The sequence below is a fragment of the Bufo gargarizans genome, chromosome 1 (assembly GCF_014858855.1).
Source record: "Bufo gargarizans isolate SCDJY-AF-19 chromosome 1, ASM1485885v1, whole genome shotgun sequence".
NCBI lineage: Eukaryota > Metazoa > Chordata > Amphibia > Anura > Bufonidae > Bufo > Bufo gargarizans.
The window spans coordinates 360,074,359-360,093,694 of NC_058080.1; the positions used below are offsets into that span (position 1 = coordinate 360,074,359).

General features: G+C 43.9%; 1 protein-coding gene across 1 annotated transcript in view; it reads left to right on the top strand.

The window, feature by feature from the left end:
* GAK (cyclin G associated kinase) overlaps nucleotides 1-18,557 on the top strand; it is a 102,055-nt gene extending 83,498 nt beyond the window's left edge. Inside the window, exons 25-28 of the mRNA XM_044269079.1 lie at nucleotides 6,574-6,774; nucleotides 9,876-10,024; nucleotides 11,617-11,793; nucleotides 18,016-18,557. Coding sequence (XP_044125014.1) covers nucleotides 6,574-6,774; nucleotides 9,876-10,024; nucleotides 11,617-11,793; nucleotides 18,016-18,117 — 629 coding nt within the window. The 3' untranslated portion in view covers nucleotides 18,118-18,557. The remainder of the gene's footprint in view (nucleotides 1-6,573; nucleotides 6,775-9,875; nucleotides 10,025-11,616; nucleotides 11,794-18,015) is intronic.
* The last annotated feature ends 779 nt before the right edge of the window (nucleotides 18,558-19,336 follow it).

Here is a 19,336-nt window from a genome sequence, read left to right on the forward strand (position 1 = left end):
CCTTTGCCCACCTAGGCTGCAAAAAAGTGTCACACATCTGGTATTGCTGTACTCAGGAGAAGTTGGGGAATGTGTTTTGGGGTGTCATTTTACATATACCCATGCTGGGTGAGAGAAATATCTTGGTCAAATACCAACTTTGTATAAAAAAAAAAAAAAAAAAGTTGGTATTTGACAAAGATATTTCTCTCACCCAGCATGGGTATATGTAAAATGACAGCCCAAAACACATTCCCCAACTTCTCCTGAGTACAGCGATACCAGATGTGTGACACTTTTTTGCAGCCTAGGTGGGCAAAGGGGCACACATTCTAAAGAGCACCTTTCGGATTTCACAGGCCATCTTTTACACATTTTGATTGCAAACTACTTCTCACGCATATGGGCCCCTAAAATGCCAGGGCAGTATAACTACCCCACAAGTGACCCCATTTTGGAAAGAAGACACCCCAAGGTATTCCGTGAGGGGCATGGCGAGTTCCTAGAATTTTTTTATTTTTTGTCACAAGTTAGTGGAATATGAGACTTTGTAAGGGGAAAAAAAAAATCCTCATTTTCCGCTAACTTGTGACAAAAAATAAAAAAATTCTAGGAACTCGCCATGCCCCTCACGGAATACCTTGGGGTGTCTTCTTTCCAAAATGGGGTCACTTGTGGGGTATTTATACTGCCCTGGCATTTTAGGGGCCCATATGCGTGAGAAGTAGTTTGCAATTAAAATCTGTAAAAAATGACCGGTGAAATCCGAAACGTGCTCTTTGGAATGTGTGCCTCTTTGCCCACCTAGGCTGCAATAAAGTGTCACACATCTGGTATCGCCGTACTCGGGAGAAGTTCGGGAATGTGTTTTGGGGTGTCATTTTACATATACCCATGCTGGGTAAGAGAAATATCTTGGCAAAAGACAACTTTTCTCATTTTTTTATACAAAGTTGGCATTTGACCAAGATATTTATCTCACCCAGCATGGGTATATGTAAAATGACACCTCAAAACACATTGCCCAACTTCTCCTGAGTACGGTGATACCACGTGTGACACTTTTTTGCAGCCTAGATGCGCAAAGGTGCCCAAATTCCTTTTAGGAGGGCATTTTTAGACATTTGGATCCCAGACTTCTTCTCACGCTTTAGGGCCCCTAAAAAGCCAGGGCAGTATAAATACCCCACATTTAACCCCACTTTGCAAAGAAGACACCCCAAGGTATTCAATGAGGGGCCTGGCGAGTTCATCAAATTATTTTTATTTTTTTGCCATAAGTTAGCGGAAATTGATTTTAATTTTTTAATTTTTTTCTCAGTCTCACTTTCCGCTAACTTGGGACAAAAATTTCAATCTTTCATGGACTCAATATGCCCCTCAGCGAATACCTTGGGGTGTCTTCTTTCCAAAATGGGGTCATTTGTGGGGTGTTTGTACTGCCCTGGCATTTGAGGGTCTCCGCAATCATTACATGTATGGCTAGCATTAGGAGTTTCTGCTATTCTCCTTATATTGAGCATACAGGTAATGAGATTTTTTTTTCCGTTCAGCCTCTGGGCTGAAAGAAAAAAATGAACGGCACAGATTTCTTCATTCGCATCGATCAATGTGGATGAAAAATTCTCTGCCTAAAAAAAAAAGAGGGCAAAGGTGTCTGCCAGGACATAGGAGCTCCGCCCAACATCCATACCCACTTATGGCAAGCCTGGCAAACCTGGCAAACCAGATTTCTCCATTCACATTAATCGATGAAGATGAATAAATCATTGCCGTTTTTTTTTTTTTTTTTTTATATACAAAGTGTTTGCCAAAGCATATGAACACCGCCACCTCCTCAGCTCATATGCCTCGGCAAACGTATCTTTTACTGCAGAGGAGAAATCTCGTCTTGCAGCGCCGCATACACCGACTTGTGTGTAATCTGACAGCAGCGCAATGCTTCTGTCAGAATGCACATCAGTGCTGCAGCTAGTCGATCGGTTGGTCCACCTGGAAGGTAAAAAAAACAAAACAGGCCGCAACGCAATAATTTTATTAACTTTATAATAACTTTTGAACAGAACATATAAACTTTAACTTTTTGAACTGAACGTTAACCTTTTTGCTTACTGGTGATTTTTTTTGTTTGTTTTACCTTTATAGGACAAACCTCTCCTTCCCCATGGGACAGTGTGCAAAGCGCAAATCGCCCAAAGATGTGGCGAAGTGCGTTATGCACTTTGTCCCAGGTGAAAGGAGAGGTTTGCAGCAGCTCTGTGTGAATGGGCCCTAATAGCCCTGTGTGCCTGTCCTGGTGAGATGTGATCCCTATGCTAGGTGTACCTGTGTGTGGTACTTCCGGAAACGCTCCCCTAAGCATAGGGCAGGGCAGTCAGGACAGAGACAGCGGGTGTCACGCCTTATTCCACTCCTGCTACAGACACTACATCTTTTTCGGGGTGACGGTTGGGTTGAGGTACCGGCAACGACATTGGGGAAATGTCGCTCGTGTAGACGGCTAACTACACTGGTGGATGGGGCCACGGAACCTCCTGGGTACAGGAGGTTCTCGATGATCTCTTCCTGAAATTTGAGGAAGGATCCTGTTCTCCCAGCCTTACTGTAGAGAACAAAACTATTATACAGAGCCAATTGAATTAAATATACAGACACCTTCTTATACCAGCGTCTGGTTCTGCGGGAAACTAAATACGGAGACAACATCTGGTCATTGAAGTCCACCCCTCCCATGTGAAGGTTATAGTCGTGGACTGAGAGGGGCTTTTCAATGACACGGGTTGCTCGCTCAATTTGGATTGTCGTGTCTGCGTGAATGGAGGAGAGCATGTAAACGTCACGCTTGTCTCTCCATTTCACCGCGAGCAGTTCTTCCTTACACAAGGCAGCCCTCTCCCCCCTTGCAAGACGGGTGGCAACGAGCCGTTGGGGGAAGCCCGCGCGACTAGTTCGCGCTGTGCCACAGCAGCCAATCTGTTCTAGAAACAAATGCCTGAAGAGGGCCACACTTGTGTAAAAATTGTCCACATAAAGATGATAACCCTTGCCAAATAAGGGTGACACCAAGTCCCAGACTGTCTTCCCACTGCTCCCCAGGTAGTCAGGGCAACCGACCGGCTCCAGGGTCTGATCTTTTCCCCCATAGATCCGAAATTTGTGGGTATAGCCTGTGGCCCTTTCACAGAGCTTATACAATTTGACCCCATACCGGGCACGCTTTCTTGGGATGTATTGTTTGAAGCCAAGGCGCCCGGTAAAATGTATTAGGGACTCGTCTACGCAGATGTTTTTCTCTGGGGTATACAAATCTGCAAATTTCAGGTTGAAGTGGTCTATGAGGGGGCGATTTTGTGGAGCCGGTCAAAAGCTGGGTGGCCTCTGGGACGGGAGGTGGTGTTGTCGCTAAAGTGCAGGAAACGCAGGATGGCCTCAAATCGTGCCCTGGACATGGCAGCAGAGAACATGGGCATGTGATGAATTGGGTTCGTGGACCAATATGACCACAATTCATGCTTTTTGGTTAGACCCATGTTGAGGAGAAGGCCCAGAAAAGTTTTAATTTCGGAAACTTGGACTGGTTTCCACCGGAAAGGCTGGGCATAATAGCTTCCCGGGTTGGTGGTTATAAATTGTGTGGCATACCGGTTTGTTTCTGCCACGACTATGTCCAAGAGCTCCGCAGTCAAGAACAGCTCAAAAAAATCCCAGGGCCGAACCAATCTGAGCGGTCTCAACCCGAACTCCAGACTGGGCGGTGAAAGGGGGAACTAATGGTGCGGCTGAAGTTGGGGACTGCCAATCAGGATTTGCCAGCACCTCAGGGATTCTAGGGGGTCTACGGGCCTGTCTGTGAGGTGGCTGCGACGGAGTAACTACTGCATGTGCCACCGTACCAGCTTCAACTGCCCTTCTGTTGCTCGCCACTTCACCATGTTGTACGGCAGTGCTGGTACTAGGTCCAGAGAGGGCTGTGCTGCTGGTGTATGCCTCACCACGTAATCCGACAGCGCCAGCCCCACTCTGCTGCCCTTGAAGCGGATCCTGCGCAACCTGTGGTCTAGCGACACGGGGCCGGGTACGCCTGGTGCTATCAGGGACCTCAACCTCCTCGTCCGAACTTTGGGTCAGACTGCCACTGCTTTCTACAGGTTCATATTCTGACCCGCTGGATTCGTCAGATGAGGTTTCCCATTCCTCATCCGACTGGGTCAGAAGCCTGTAGGCCTCTTCAGAAGAATACCCCCTGTTTGACATTTGGGCAACTAAATTTAGGGGTATTCCCTGAGACTACCCAAGAAAAAAAGCATGCCTGTCTTACAAAGGGGAGGCTAGCGAAGTACCGGAGGCCGCTGCGGTTGATAAAAAATATCAAAACTGATTTATTTTTTATCGCCGCAGCGTGTGTAAAGTGAATGTGCAGTGATAAAAAAATATATTTTTTTTGTCACTGCGGCACGGTGGGCGTGGGTGAACGCACGTGTGGGCGACCGATCAGGCCTGATAGGGCAAACACTGCGTTTTGGGTGACACTAATACTATTATAGATCTGACTGTGATCAGTTTTGATCATTTACAGATACTATAAAAGTACAAATGCTGATTAGCGATACGCTAATCAGCGAATCAGTGACTGCGGTGAGGTGGGCTGGGCGCTAACCGATCGCTAAACTACCTAACCAAGGGACCTAAACTATCCTAAAACCTAACAGTCAATAACAGTGAAAAATAAAAGTGACAGTTTACACTGATCACTTTTTTCCTTTCACTAGTGATTGACAGGGGTGATCAAAGGGTTAATTGGGGTGCAGGGGGGTGATCTGGGGCTAAAGTGTAGTGTACTCACTGTGAAGCCTGCTCCTCTGCTGGAACCAACCGACCAAAAGGACCAGCAGAGGAGCAGGGAAGCCATTTAACACATCATATTTACTAATATGATGTGTTATATGGCTTCTGATTGTGTCTGGCAAGCTGATGATTTAAAAAAAATCCAATCATTGGCTGGCAAGCTGATGACGTGACCCCCCCCTCGAACAAATGCCGGCCCGCGATGCGCATGTGTGGGCCGGCTAGATGCGAGATGACGCATCCGCGCGTGACTCTGCCTGCAGCTGCTGCCTCCGGACCGCGATCCTGCGTTAGGCGGTCCAGAGGCGATTAAGGGCTGTTTCACACGAGCGGATGCCGTGCGTGACATCCGCTGCGTGAATGACAGCCAAGACCCGATGCGGACAGCAGAAGCACGGAGCAGTAACATGACTGATAATGCTCCGTTCCTCTCTGTGATCACTTTACTACGAAATCACAGTGAGATAAAGTTGACACTGTGATTTTGTAGTAAAGAGATCACAGAGAGGCACGGAGCATTATCAGTCATGTTACTGCTCCGTGCTTCTGCTGTCCGCATCGGGTCTTTGCTGTCATTCACGCAGCGGATGTCACGCACAGCATCCGCTCGTGTGAAACAGCCCTAAAACTGACATTTCCTTACACCGCTGTCTGCTTTGCTAAGCTAAGAGAACTGCATGTCAGCTCTTGGCTTAGTGGAACAGGAGGAGCCTGCTCTGCTCAGCTAATCCTGGCATGGTACAGGGTACCTATGTGCTATGCCAGGAGTTGGTAAACCTCCGGGGGGCACGGGCAGGAGCGCATATTGCTACTACGCACTGCTGCTTCGGCCCCATTCATAAAAATGTCATGCCTGTACTCCGTTCAATGTTGAGCAGTCAGCGATGTACGGAAATGTCAATTTTAAGCGCACATGGCATGGTGTGCTTTAGGTAGGGAAAAGTCTAATAAAAATAGAAAATCCATTAATAAAGTATATTAAAAAAATGTTTTATTAAGGACATCTTATTCAGATTTTACTCAAATGTTTAGTTACTCTTTAAGAATTTTTTTATATCCTTCTCCAGATCTGTACCTCCACACAATCTTGTCTCTGAGCTCTACAGGCAGTTCTTTACTGCTCATGGCAGCTCATTTTATATTTATATGCATTGTCAGCTGTGAGAACTTATGTAGACAGGGGTGTGTCTTTCAGAATTATGTCCAATCAACTGAATTTACCACAGATGGACTCCAGTCAAGTTGCAGAAACATTTAAGAGATGATCTAGAGAAATGGCAGGCCCCCAGAGCCAATTTTCAAGTGTCATAGCAAAAGCTCTAAATACTCATGTCCATGCAAAATTTTAGTTTTTCCTGTATAGAAAAACATTTTCCTGTATATGTTTGCAAATTTGTTAAAATTCTGTTTTCACTTTGTCATTATGGGGTATTGAGTGCAGAATGATGAGGAAAACTTGTTTTGTTTTTTGTTTTATTTTAGTAGAAGGCCGCAACATAACAAAATGTTAGAAAAGTGAAAGGGCCCGAAAACTTTCCAAATGCATTGTATACACATTCTCTTCAGCCCATTTTTTTTTCTCGAGGGAGACACTAGAAAAACAAGTTCAGTTTAGTAGGGACAGACCCTTCTGTCCCCTAGATTAACTGGCAGGTTTGGCTGACAATACACTAATGTGTATGGAGGTCTTTAGTAAGGTGTAGCCTGGAGGGTCTGAAAGCTATAAATTGATTCTCTAATTCTTTTTAGGATCCTCCTCACAATTTTCTGCCCGTTCCAATGACAAGTCATTTCAAAAAATCAACTCCAAACCAGCGCCCAAACCACAAACCACAAATACATCATGGCAGTCTCAGCCTAAAGCAGGACTCCAATCTAAGCCTAATTACAGTGCAAATTTTAGTGTGATTGGTGGCAGAGAAGAAAGAGGCATAAGGGCTCCAGGTTTTGGTAAGCAACATTTAATTTTTTATTTATTTAATTTTTTTCTACATTTCCTTTTTCCTTTTTAAAGGGATCCTGTCACCTCCTAAATGCATGTAAACCCGCCAGCAGTACCTCAGGGTAGCCCACAGTATGTTACTAACTAATAATACTTTCCATCCTGCAGTCCGATGCTGCATAAGGTCAGAAAACTATCTTTTCTCGCTCGTATCATTGGGGGGACACAGGACTGTGGGTATAGCTGCTTGCTGCCACTAGGAGGCGACACTAGGCTGAAAAGTGATAACTCCTCCCCTGCCGGCTATATCCCCTCCAGCCTGTAGAGAGAATGATCAGTTTTTAGCTTAGTGTCGTAGGAGGCAGACCTCCCTGCTTAGCAGGGTGGCTTTTTTCCTTATTTTTTTTTTTCCAGACTTGATACGCCTTCTTGTACGTACTTTTTTCTTTTATCATGAACATAAGGCAGTGCTCTGCCCAGTATCCTCTTTCTTTGCAGAAGGTTGTCGCTCTTCCACGTCATCAGACATGGATTTATTTTCTTTCTCCCTCGCATTATACAGACCGAGCTCTCCATCGGCCATGTGATTTTGGCCTCTGAGGTTTGCTTGTCCATGACTAGCGCTTACCGCTGTACGGACTCTTAACAATTTTTTCCTGGGGTCCTTGTCAAAGCTGACTGTCTCCAAAGGATGTTTTCCAGATACAGGTCCTTCTCAAAAAATTATCATATTGTGATAAAGTTAATTATTTTCTGTAATGTACTGATAAACATTAGACTTTCATATATTTTAGATTCATTACACACAACTGAAGTAGTTCAAGCCTTTTATTGTTTTAATATTGATGATTTTGGCATACAGCTCATGAAAACACAAAATTCCTATATAAAAAATTAGCATATCATGAAAAGGTTCTCTAAATGAGCTATTAACCTAATCATCTGAATCAACTAATTAGCTCTAAATACCTGCAAAAGATTCCTGAGGCTTTTAAAAACTCCCAGCCTGGTTCATTACTCAAAACCGCAATCATGGGTAAGACTGCCGACGTGACTGCTGTCCAGAAGGCCATCATTGACACCCTCAAGCAAGAGGGTAAGACATAGAAAGAAATTTCTGAACGAATAGGCTGTTCCCAGAGTGCTGTATCAAGGCCCCTCAGTGGGAAGTCTGTGGGAAGGAAAAAGTGTGGCAGAAAACGCTGCACAACGAGAAGAGGTGACCGGACCCTGAGGAAGATTGTGGAGAAGGACCGATTCCAGACCTTGGGGGACCTGCAGAAGCAGTGGACTGAGTCTGGAGTAGAAACATCCAGAGCCACCGTGTACAGGCGTGTGCAGGAAATGGGCTACAGGTGCCGCATTCCCCAGAAACAGCGGCAGAAGCGCCTGACCTGGGCTACAGAGAAGCAGCACTGGACTGTTGCTCAGTGGTCCAAAGTACTTTTTTCGGATGAAAGCAAATTTTGCATGTCATTCGGAAATCAAGGTGCCAGAGTCTGGAGGAAAATGCCTGAAGTCCAGTGTCAAGTACCCACAGTCAGTGATGGTCTGGGGTGCCATGTCAGCTGCTGGTGTTGGTCCACTGTGTTTTATCAAGGGCAGGGTCAATGCAGCTAGCTATCAGGAGATTTTGGAGCACTTCATGCTTCCATCTGCTGAAAAGCTTTATGGAGATGAAGATTTCATTTTTCAACATGACCTGGCACCTGCTCACAGTGCCAAAACCACTGGTAAATGGTTTACTGACCATGGTATTACTGTGCTCAATTGGCCTGCCAACTCTCCTGACCTGAACCCCATAGAGAATCTGTGGGATATTGGGAAGAGAAAGTTGAGAGACGCAAGACCCAACACTCTGGATGAGCTTAAGGCCGCTATCGAAGCATCCTGGGCCTCCATAACACCTCAGCAGTGCCACAGGCTGATTGCCTCCATGCCACGCCGCATTGAAGCAGTCATTTCTGCAAAAGGATTCCCGACCAAGTATTGAGTGCAGAACTGAACATTAATTATTTGAAGGTTGACTTTTTTTGTATTAAATTCTTTTATTGGTCGGATGAAATATGCTAATTTTTTTAGATAGGAAATTTGGGTTTTCATGAGCTGTATGCCAAAATCATCAATATTAAAACAATAAAAGGCTTAAACTACTTCAGTTGTGTGTAATGAATCTAAAATATATGAAAGTCTAATGTTTATCAGTACATTACAGAAAATAATGAACTTTATCACAATATGCTAATTTTTTTAGAAGGACCTGTATATCTGTTCAACAGTTGCTCGGGCATTCCGCTCCCGGGGTAAGACACCGCCTAGCTGAGTCTTGGCCCACCCGACCAGCGGTCGGCGCTTCTTGGGTCCATCTCCGTCACAGTAGCTTTGCAGTGTGGAAGGCAGTATCTTGGTCTTCTGGGCACATGTTCACCAAGTTTTACCGGTTGCCTTCCTAGGCATCGGCGGATACTGCTCCAGGCAGCAAAGTCTTGCAGGCGGCAGTGAGTTACGCATCCTCGAGGGCGTTTTTCTCCATGGGCGTGTGGCTTGTTTCCCCACCCGTGGACTGCTTTAGGACGTCCCACGGTCCTGTGTCCCCCCAATAATACGAGTGAGAAAACTTTACCTGTAAAATCTCTTACTTGCTTAGTTCAAGAGGGCAGTGCCCTCCTTGCTTCAAGTCAAGGTAATCACGCCCTCTCTTGCCTTTGAGTGACAGCCCGCATTTCGGCTTTGATTTCCCAAGTCTTGTGCATGTGCGGTGCCCTCTGTTTTACTGCGCAGTAAAATAGAGGGCACCGCGTGTGAACAAGACTTGGGGAATCAAAGCCGAATTGTGGGCTGTCACTCAAAGGCAAGAGAGGGTGTGATTACCTTGACTTGAAGCAGGGAGGCCGCCGCTGCCCCCTCGACTTCAAGCTGACATGCAAATTAGCGTGGACGGAGGATAAAAGATCGATGGTGCATAAGGTCAAAAAACGGACTGCAGGATGAAAAGTATGATTAGTATCAGCACTGCGGGCTACCCTGAGGTACTGCTGGTGGGTTTACATGCATTTAGGAGGTGACAGGTTCCCTTTAAATTTAATAATTATTATATCAATTTTAAAAGGACCAAAACCAAAAGTGACAGAGAGTGACTTTGGGGATCTGCTCACCAACCAGGGATTTTCTGCAAAAAATGACAGGAAGGGTCCAAAGACCATCGCTGAAATGAGAAGACAAGAAATGACTAGAGACATGGATCCCCTAAAGTTGAAAGTAAGCATTTTTCTAGGCTTTTTTTTATTTATTTATTTATTTATTTATTTATTTTTATCATAATCCCAGTGAATAACACAACCTCAATTTTCTCCTTGGCCTAAAATGGTGATTTTCAGGGAAGGAGTCATTTTATTGAACTCCTTGTAAATTTTCATAGGAGCATTGGAGCCAACCTCATGATTTCTCTCAGGGCTCTTGAATATGAGACTCTTTTGTGCAGATTTTTAATCAGTTATGTGAGCCCACCCACCATTGACGAGATCAAATTTTCATGTACATTAAGTATAGCAGTAATACAATTCATAATAATCCATGGTTTAAATGTTTGCACATGTTGGTGCACATGGAGCAGGAGGGGTGGACTTGGGAACTTAAAGTGGCCCTGGAATAAAACTAAAAGTAGTTCTATTTGGGGCCCAAATTGACAGAAGTCGGGGTCAATACAAGTAGGTGGGGCCAGCAATACCATATTGCAGCACATTATACCACCCTAGCAGATCCAAATACCACAGTGCATCCCGAAAAACTGCCCCTCTGTGGTGGCCAGTGCCAGCTACCACATTCTATTCCCCCACTCCAGTTGCCTCAGGATGGCAATACAGTTGAATTCAGGAGGTTAGCGTCTGATCATTACTTACCTGGCTAGCTGTCTTGAGGAGGGCCCAGGCGTCCCTCTAGCTATTGGCCCACCTAAAAGTTTCCCTGTCGGGTCTATGGGCAGTCTGCCCCTGTGGAGAAGTATGGAACTACATATATTTGTTCACCTTTGCACATCACTGTAGCGTGCATCTTGTACATTCATTTCATATATTTTCAGCTGCTGGTCTAACAGTTTTTGCCTTACTTTAGAAGACGAGAATGACATTTTAGCCAAACTGTTTTGCCGGAGTCCAGCTGCATCAGTGCAAAAAATTGCTAACTGGAGGGGGAGGGCTGCTTTAGATGCTGCTATCTCCTAAATGGTAGCAGCTAGAAACATGCAACTGGTCTTGTTTGACCAGAATGACAGCAATATGTTCAGTACAGGGGAAGATATCACTGATAGAAATCGTGATGCTGTGAATGCAGCTGAAAGTGAAGGAAAAAAAAGTTTTTTCTCTCTATTATTCCCGACTCGATTTCTAACAGTGATTTCTCCTCTCTTGCTTGGACTTTGGTCTTGTATGAAAGCCTGGAATGTCAGCTTTAAAAAAAGACAAGTTTCACGTTTCTAGCTGCTACCATTCAGGAGAAATCTGCTAGTTTTCCCACTGCCCGAGCTGGACTCGGGCAAAACAGGTAAGGGATTGTAAAGGCATGATTGAAAAACACGTCTGCTTCCTAGCACTATGCCATCACTTTATAGGATGGGAATCACTGTTTAAAGGTTTTGCCAAGGACCTGAAAAACTTTTGCTTTCTTCCAAACACACAACGCACGGGCAGGTGCTGTCTGGTATTACAGCTCAGTTTGATTGAAGTGAATAGAGCTGAGCTGCAATACAACACCCAGCTGGTAGACAGGAACTGTTTTTGGAAGAAGGCAGCCATGTTTTTCTTGGCAACCTTTCTATTAAACATTGATTTAGTTTTTATTTATTTTTATCCTAGATTTTTGACTGGATTGAAGGAAAAGAAAGAAATATAAGAGCTTTAATATCTACACTTCACACTGTGCTTTGGGAAGGAGAAACAAAATGGAAACCAGTGAATATGTCTGAGTTGGTGACACCAGACCAAGTGAAGAAGTACTACCGGAGAGCAGTTCTTGTGGTTCATCCTGACAAGGTAAGACTTTAAAGGCCTTTGACTCATTTGGGTAACCCCTTCTTTTAATGAAGTTGTGCCAGCGATTACAGCTGAAGAAAAGTGTGTGAGTAGATAATTCCAAGAAAAGCTGTAATTTCCTGTCAAAATAAACGGGGAACCATTTGCCTTGTCTACTAGAGCCACTCTTTGCAAGGGACTCTCTTTTTTATGATGGCCATATAGCCTAATAGGACATATGGAAACTTTTTAAAGTGCCTCCGTTATTCAGACATGCTGTGCTATTAACCGCTTGCCGCAACTGTAACGCCGAAAGGCGTCATCGCGGCGGCTCTCCCAGGCTACGCTAACGCCGATTGGCGTCATCTCGCGTGAGCCGAGATTTCCTGTGAACGCGCGCACACAGGCGCGCGCGCTCACAGGAACGGAAGGTAAGCGAGTGGATCTCCAGCCTGCCAGCGGCGATCGCTCGCTGGCAGGCTGGAGATGTGATTTTTTTAACCCCTAACAGGTATATTAGACGCTGTTTTGATAACAGCGTCTAATATACCTGCTACCTGGTCCTCTGGTGGTCCCTTTTGTTTGGATCGACCACCAGAGGACACAGGTAGATGTGTAAAGTACCACCAAACAACACTACACTACACTACACCCCCCCCTGTCAGTTATTAACCCCTTATGAACCCCTGATCACTTCATATACACTCCCTGATCACCCCTCCCGTCATTGATCACCCCCCTGTCATTGATCACCCCCCTATAAGGCTCCATTCAGACGTCCGTATGATTTTTACGGATCCAGCATCCATGGATCGGATCCGCAAAACACATACGGACGTCTGAATGGAGCCTTACAGGGGGGTGATCAATGACAGGGTGGTGATCACCCATATACACTCCCTGATCACCCCCTGTCATTGATCACCCCCCTGTAAGGCTCCATTCAGACGTCCGCATGTGTTTTGCAAAACACATGCGGACCGCATGTGTTTTGGATCGGATCCGCAAAACACATGCGGACGTCTGAATGGAGCCTTACAGGGGGGTGATCAATGACAGAGAGGTGATCACCCATATACACTCCCTGTCATTGATCACCCCCCTGTAAGGCTCCATTCAGACGTCCGCATGTGTTTTGCAAAACACATGCGGACCGCATGTGTTTTGCAAAACACATGCGGACCGCATGTGTTTTGCAAAACACATGCGGACCGCATGTTTTGCAAAACACATGCGGACGTCTGAATGGAGCCTTACAGGGGGGTGATCAATGACAGAGAGGTGATCACCCATATACACTCCCTGATCACCCCCTGTCATTGATCACCCCCCTGTAAGGCTCCATTCAGACGTCCGCATGTGTTTTGCAAAACACATGCGGTCCGCATGTGTTTTGCAAAACACATGCGGTCCGCATGTGTTTTGCAAAACACATGCGGACGTCTGAATGGAGCCTTACAGGGGGGTGATCAATGACAGGGAGTGTATATGGGTGATCACCTCTCTGTCATTGATCACCCCCCTGTAAGGCTCCATTCAGACGTCCGCATGTGTTTTGCAAAACACATGCGGACGTCTGAATGGAGCCTTACAGGGGGGTGATCAATGACAGACAGGTGATCAGGGAATCTATATGGGTGATCACCCCCCTGTCATTGATCACCCCCCCCTGTAAGGCTCCATTTAGACATTTATATTCCAGACTTCTTCTCACGCTTTAGGGCCCCTAAAAAGCCAGGGCAGTATAAATACCCCACATGTGACCCCATTTCGGAAAGAAGACACCCCAAGGTATTTGCTGAGGGGCATATTGAGTCCATGAAAAATTGAAATTTTTGTCCTAAGTTAGCGGAAAGTGAGACTTTGTGAGAAAAAAACAAAAAAAAAAAAAATCAATTTCCGCTAACTTATGCAAAAAAAAAAAATTCTATGAACTCGCCAGGCCCCTCATTGAATACCTTGGGGTGTCTTCTTTCCAAAGTGGGGTCACATGTGGGGTATTTATACTGCCCTGGCTTTTTAGGGGCCCGAAAGTGTGAGAAGAAGTCTGGGATCCAAATGTCTAAAAATGCCCTCCTAAAAGGAATTTGGGCACCTTTGCGCATCTAGGCTGCAAAAAAGTGTCACACATCTGGTATCGCCGTACTCAGGAGAAGCTGGGGAATGTGTTTTGGGGTGTCATTTTACATATACCCATGCTGGGTGAGAGAAATATCTTGGTCAAATGCCAACATTGTATAAAAAAATGGGAAAAGTTGTCTTTTGCCAAGATATTTCTCTCACCCAGCATGGGTATATGTAAAATGACACCCCAAAACACATTCCCCAACTTCTCCTGAGTACGGCGATACCAGATGTGTGACACTTTTTTGCAGCCAAGGGGGGCAAAGGGGCACACATTCCAAAGAGCACCTTTCGGATTTCGCAGGCCATTTTTTACACATTTTGATTGCAAAGTTCTTCTCACACATTTGGGCCCCTAAATTGCCAGGGCAGTATAACTACGCCACAAGTGACCCCATTTTGGAAAGAAGACACCCCAAGGTATTCCGTGAGGGGCATGGCGAGTTCCTAGAATTTTTTATTTTTTGTCACAAGTTAGCGGAAAATGATGATTTTTCTTTTTTTTTCTTTTTTCCTTACAAAGTCTCATATTCCACTAACTTGCGACAAAAAATAAAAAATTCTAGGAACTCGCTATGCCCCTCACGGAATACCTTGGGGTGTCTTCTTTCCAAAATGGGGTCACTTGTGGCGTAGTTATACTGCCCTGGCAATTTAGGGGCCCAAATGTGTGAGAAGAACTTTGCAATCAAAATGTGTAAAAAATGGCCTGCGAAATCCGAAAGGTGCACTTTGGAATATGTGCCCCTTTGCCCACCTTGGCTGCAAAAAAGTGTCACACATCTGGTATCGCCGTACTCAGGAGAAGTTGGGGAATGTGTTTTGGGGTGTCATTTTACATATACCCATGCTGGGTGAGAGAAATATCTTGGTCAAATGCCAACTTTGTATAAAAAAATGGGAAAAGTTGTCTTTTGCCAAGATATTTCTCTCACCCAGCATGGGTATATGTAAAATGACACCCCAAAACACATTCCCCAACTTCTCCTGAGTACGGCGATACCAGATGTGTGACACTTTTTTGCAGCCAAGGTGGGCAAAGGGGCACATATTCCAAAGTGCACCTTTCGGATTTCGCAGGCCATTTTTTACACATTTTGATTGCAAGGTACTTCTCACACATTTGGGCCCATTAATTGCCAGGGCAGTATAACTACCCCACAAGTGACCCCATTTTGGAAAGAAGACACCCCAAGGTATTCCGTGAGGGGCATGGCGAGTTCCTAGAATTTTTTATTTTTTGTCGCAAGTTAGTGGAATATGAGACTTTGTAAGAAAAAAAAAAATTAAAATAAAAATCATCATTTTCCGCTAACTTGTGACAAAAAATAAAAAGTTCTATGAACTCACTATGCCCATCAGCGAATACCTTAGGGTGTCTACTTTCCGAAATGGGGTCATTTGTGGGGTGTTTGTACTGTCTGGGCCTTGTAGAACCTCAGGAAACATGACCGGTGCTCAGAAAGTCAGAGCGGCTTCAAAAAGCGGAAATTCACATTTTTGTACCATAGTTTGTAAATGCTATAACTTTTACCCAAACCATTTTTTTTTTGCCCAAACATTTTTTTTTTATCAAAGACATGTAGAACAATAAATGTAGCGAAAAATTTATATATGGATGTCGTTTTTTTGCAAAATTTTACAGCTGAAAGTGAAAAATGTCATTTTTTTGCAAAAAAATCGTTACATTTTGATTAATAACAAAAAAAGTAAAAATGTCAGCAGCAATAAAATACCACCAAATGAAAGCTCTATTAGTGAGAAGAAAAGGAGGTAAAATTCATTTGGGTGGTAAGTTGCATGACCGAGCAATAAACCGCTAAAGTTGTGGAGTGCCGATTTGTAAAAAAGGGCCTGGTCACTAGGGGGGTATAAACCTGTGGTCCTTAAGTGGTTAAGGACAGCATGTTATATACAGTCGATATAAAAATTCTACACAACCCTGTTAAAATGTCAGGTTTCTGTGATGTAAAAAAAATTAGACAAAGATAAATCATTTCAGAATTTTTCCACCTTTAATGTGACCTATAAACTGTACCAGTCAATTGAAAAACAAACTGAAATCTTTTAGGTGGAGGGAAGAAAACAAACAAACAAAAAAAAAAAAAAGTGGTTGCATAACTGGGGGATGTAGCTGTGTTCAGAATTAAACAATCACATTCAAAATCCAGTTTAATAGAAGCCAGCATACACCTGCCATCATTTAAAGTGCCTCTGATTAACCCCAAATAAAGTTCAGCTGCTCTAGTTGGTTTTTCCTGAAATTTTCTTAGTCGCACCCCACAGCAAAAGCCATGGTCCACAGAGAGTTTCTAAGGGATCTCATTGCTAAAAGATATCAGTCAGGAGAAGGGTGCAAAAGAATTTCCAAGGCATTAGATATATCTGGCAAGTACTGGCTGTGTGGTACATGTGACAACAATCTCCCGTATTCTTCATATGTCTGGGCTATGGGGTAGAGTGGCAAGACGAAAGCCTTTTCTTACGAAGAAAAACATCCAAGCCAGGCTACGTTTTGCAAAAACACATCTGAAGTCTCCCAAAAGCATGTGGGAAAAGGTGTTATGGTCTGATGAAACCAAGGTTGAACTTTTTGGCCATAATTCCAAAAGATATGTTTGGCGCAAAAACAACACTGCACATCACAAATAGAACACTATAGCACAGTGCAGCATGGTGGTGGCAGCATCATGCTTTAGGGCTGTTTTTCTTCAGCTGGAACTGGGGCCTTAGTTAAGCTAGAGGGAATTATGAACAGTTCCAAATACCAGTCCATATTGGCACAAAACCTTCAGGCTTCTGCTAGAAAGCTGAACATGAAGAGGAACTTCATCATTCTGCATGACAACGACCCAAAGCATACATCCAAATCAACAAAGGAATGGCTTCACCAGAAGAAGATTCAAGTTTTGGAATGGCCCAGCCAGAGCCCAGACCTGAATCTGATTGAAAATCTGTGGGGTGATCTGAAAAGGGCTGTGCTCAGGAGATGCCCTCGCAATCTGACAGATTTGGAGTGTTTTTGCAAAGAAGAGAGGGCTAATCTTGTCAAGTCAAAATGTGCCATGGTGATAGACTCATACCCAAAAAGACTGAGTGCTGTAATAAAATCAAAAGGTGCTTCAACAAAGTATTAGTTTAAGGGTGTGCACACCCTTAACCATATTATTTTCTTTTTATATTTTTTCTTCCCGCCACCTAAAAGATTTCAGTCTGTTTTTCAATTGAGTGGTACAGTTTATAGGTCACATTAAAGGTGGAAAAAGTTCTGAAATTTTTACATTACAGAAACCTGACATTAACAGGGGTTTGTAGAATTTTTATATTCACTGTATGTATGTTAACGTCCGTTTCTCAGAAAGGCACCAGTGAAAAAAATGTCAGTTAAAAACTGACAGTTTTTCCATTTTGTCAATGTAGCCTTAGGCTTTGTCCACAAGTTGTTAAAGGGGTTGTTTGCTTTTTACTATTGAGGACCTATATAATGTTTAGAGCAGCACAATGGAAAAATGAAACCTTTCTTGTGATGGTGCCAGCCGTGTTGGGAGCCAGTCTAAAGGTCCCCCTTCAATGCGTCATATATGTTTTTTGACATATACGACCCCGTGTGCATTCCGTGTCCACATGGCCGTTCCACAAAAAAAATTGAAAATGTCCTATTATTGTCCACATAACGGACAAGGATATGGCTGTTCTATTAGGGGCTGGCCGTTCTGTTCCCACAAAATGCTAAATGCACACTGCCGGTATCCATGTTTTGAGGATCCGCAATTTCCGCACCGCATAATAGTGGTGTGCATGAGGCCTTACACTTGGTTTTCTGCTGTGGATGTGCTGCTGGTGTGCAGCAGATCCACACATGGATTATACACTGTCATTTAGTTGGCGAATCCTTGTCTTTTCCATGCAGAATGTTCACAGTGCAAACAAATATTTTCTGTACCCCATTCTCATGCAAAAGATGCACATGGTCATTGGATTTGACACTGATTTTGGTGTGGAACCTTCACTTAAAACTCTGTCAAATCCAGCACTTGTAATTTGGGCCTTAGGATGTGTAATGTATACAGATATGCCAGTGAATCATAAGAAAATGTTGTTGTTTTTTTCCCTTTGTAGGCCACAGGACAACCTTATGAACAGTATGCCAAAATGATATTCATGGAGCTGAATGATGCCTGGTCAGAATTTGAAAACCAAGGATCGAAAGCCCTTTTTTAAAATAGAACCACTTAAGACCTGCCTCCATCGTGTACCTGGTCTGCTTTGTTTTAGACTATTCCACTCTGATTTTATGCTGTTCTCCAAATTCCAGAACACAATCTATTTGTACATAAAGTAGGATAGTTTACAAAGTGCTATTTTTCCTCATTACTGACCGGCACCTTATCCTATGATGTAATTGCATTCCAGATCCATGCGTTTTAGGGCATTATTTATACCACCATTCAGACCAAGCTGTTACACTTGCCTGACAGTGAGCAGTGAATTGCAGTTCACGTACTAAACCCGGAAACCTGCTACTACTTTCAGTGATGGACTCTAATGTACTTGATGCATTTGTTTAAAAACTGCTAGATGTAAATTTTTCACTTATAGTAAATATGTAATCATTACCATTGCATTGTGTACATAATTAAACACTTTTCTTCAAAATTGCATTTTTGTCTATGAACATTCAATTCCTACCACATATTTTTCAGCCAGTATATTAGTGCTGAGGTTGTTTCATTTCTGCTAATTATTAATAATCGGTTGGTTTTTTTTCCAACAAATTATATAAATGTAACAGTATGCTGTAAAAAAAAATGAACTGTATCATTGTTCAGATTTTACCATATGGCTTTCCCGTAGAACATAGAAGCGTGCCTACATTTTTCCATTGTCAGATATTTACTGGAGATGTATGGCCAATGGTGGTGTGAACAGAGATAAGGCCTCTTGCACACGAGTCATACGGATTGTGTCAGGGTCTGTTCAGGGAAAAACTGGCAGTTTTTCCGTCTGGATTGGATGCGGATACAATCTAAATCTCCTCGCAACCATCATTGAAAAACACATTGCATCTGGATGCCGTCCGTTTTTTAACTTCATGGAACCAGTGCTGCTTGAAAAACACACAATATAGAACATGCTGTGTTTTTTGTACTCAGACCTATTAAAATGAATGGGTCAGGGTTCAGTTCGGATGCTATGCGTTTGCTTCACGCATTTCACCCGGATGGAAAACTCGCTCGTGTGAAAGAGGCCTAAGGCCCCTTTCACACAGGCAAGAATTCCGCACGGGTGCAATGCGTGAGGTGAACGCATTGTACCCGCACTGAATCCGGACCCATTCACTTCAATGGGGCTGTGCAGATGAGCGTTGATTTTCACACATCACTTGTGTGTTGCGTGAAAATCGCAGCATGTTCTAAATTCTGCATTTTTCGCGCAACGC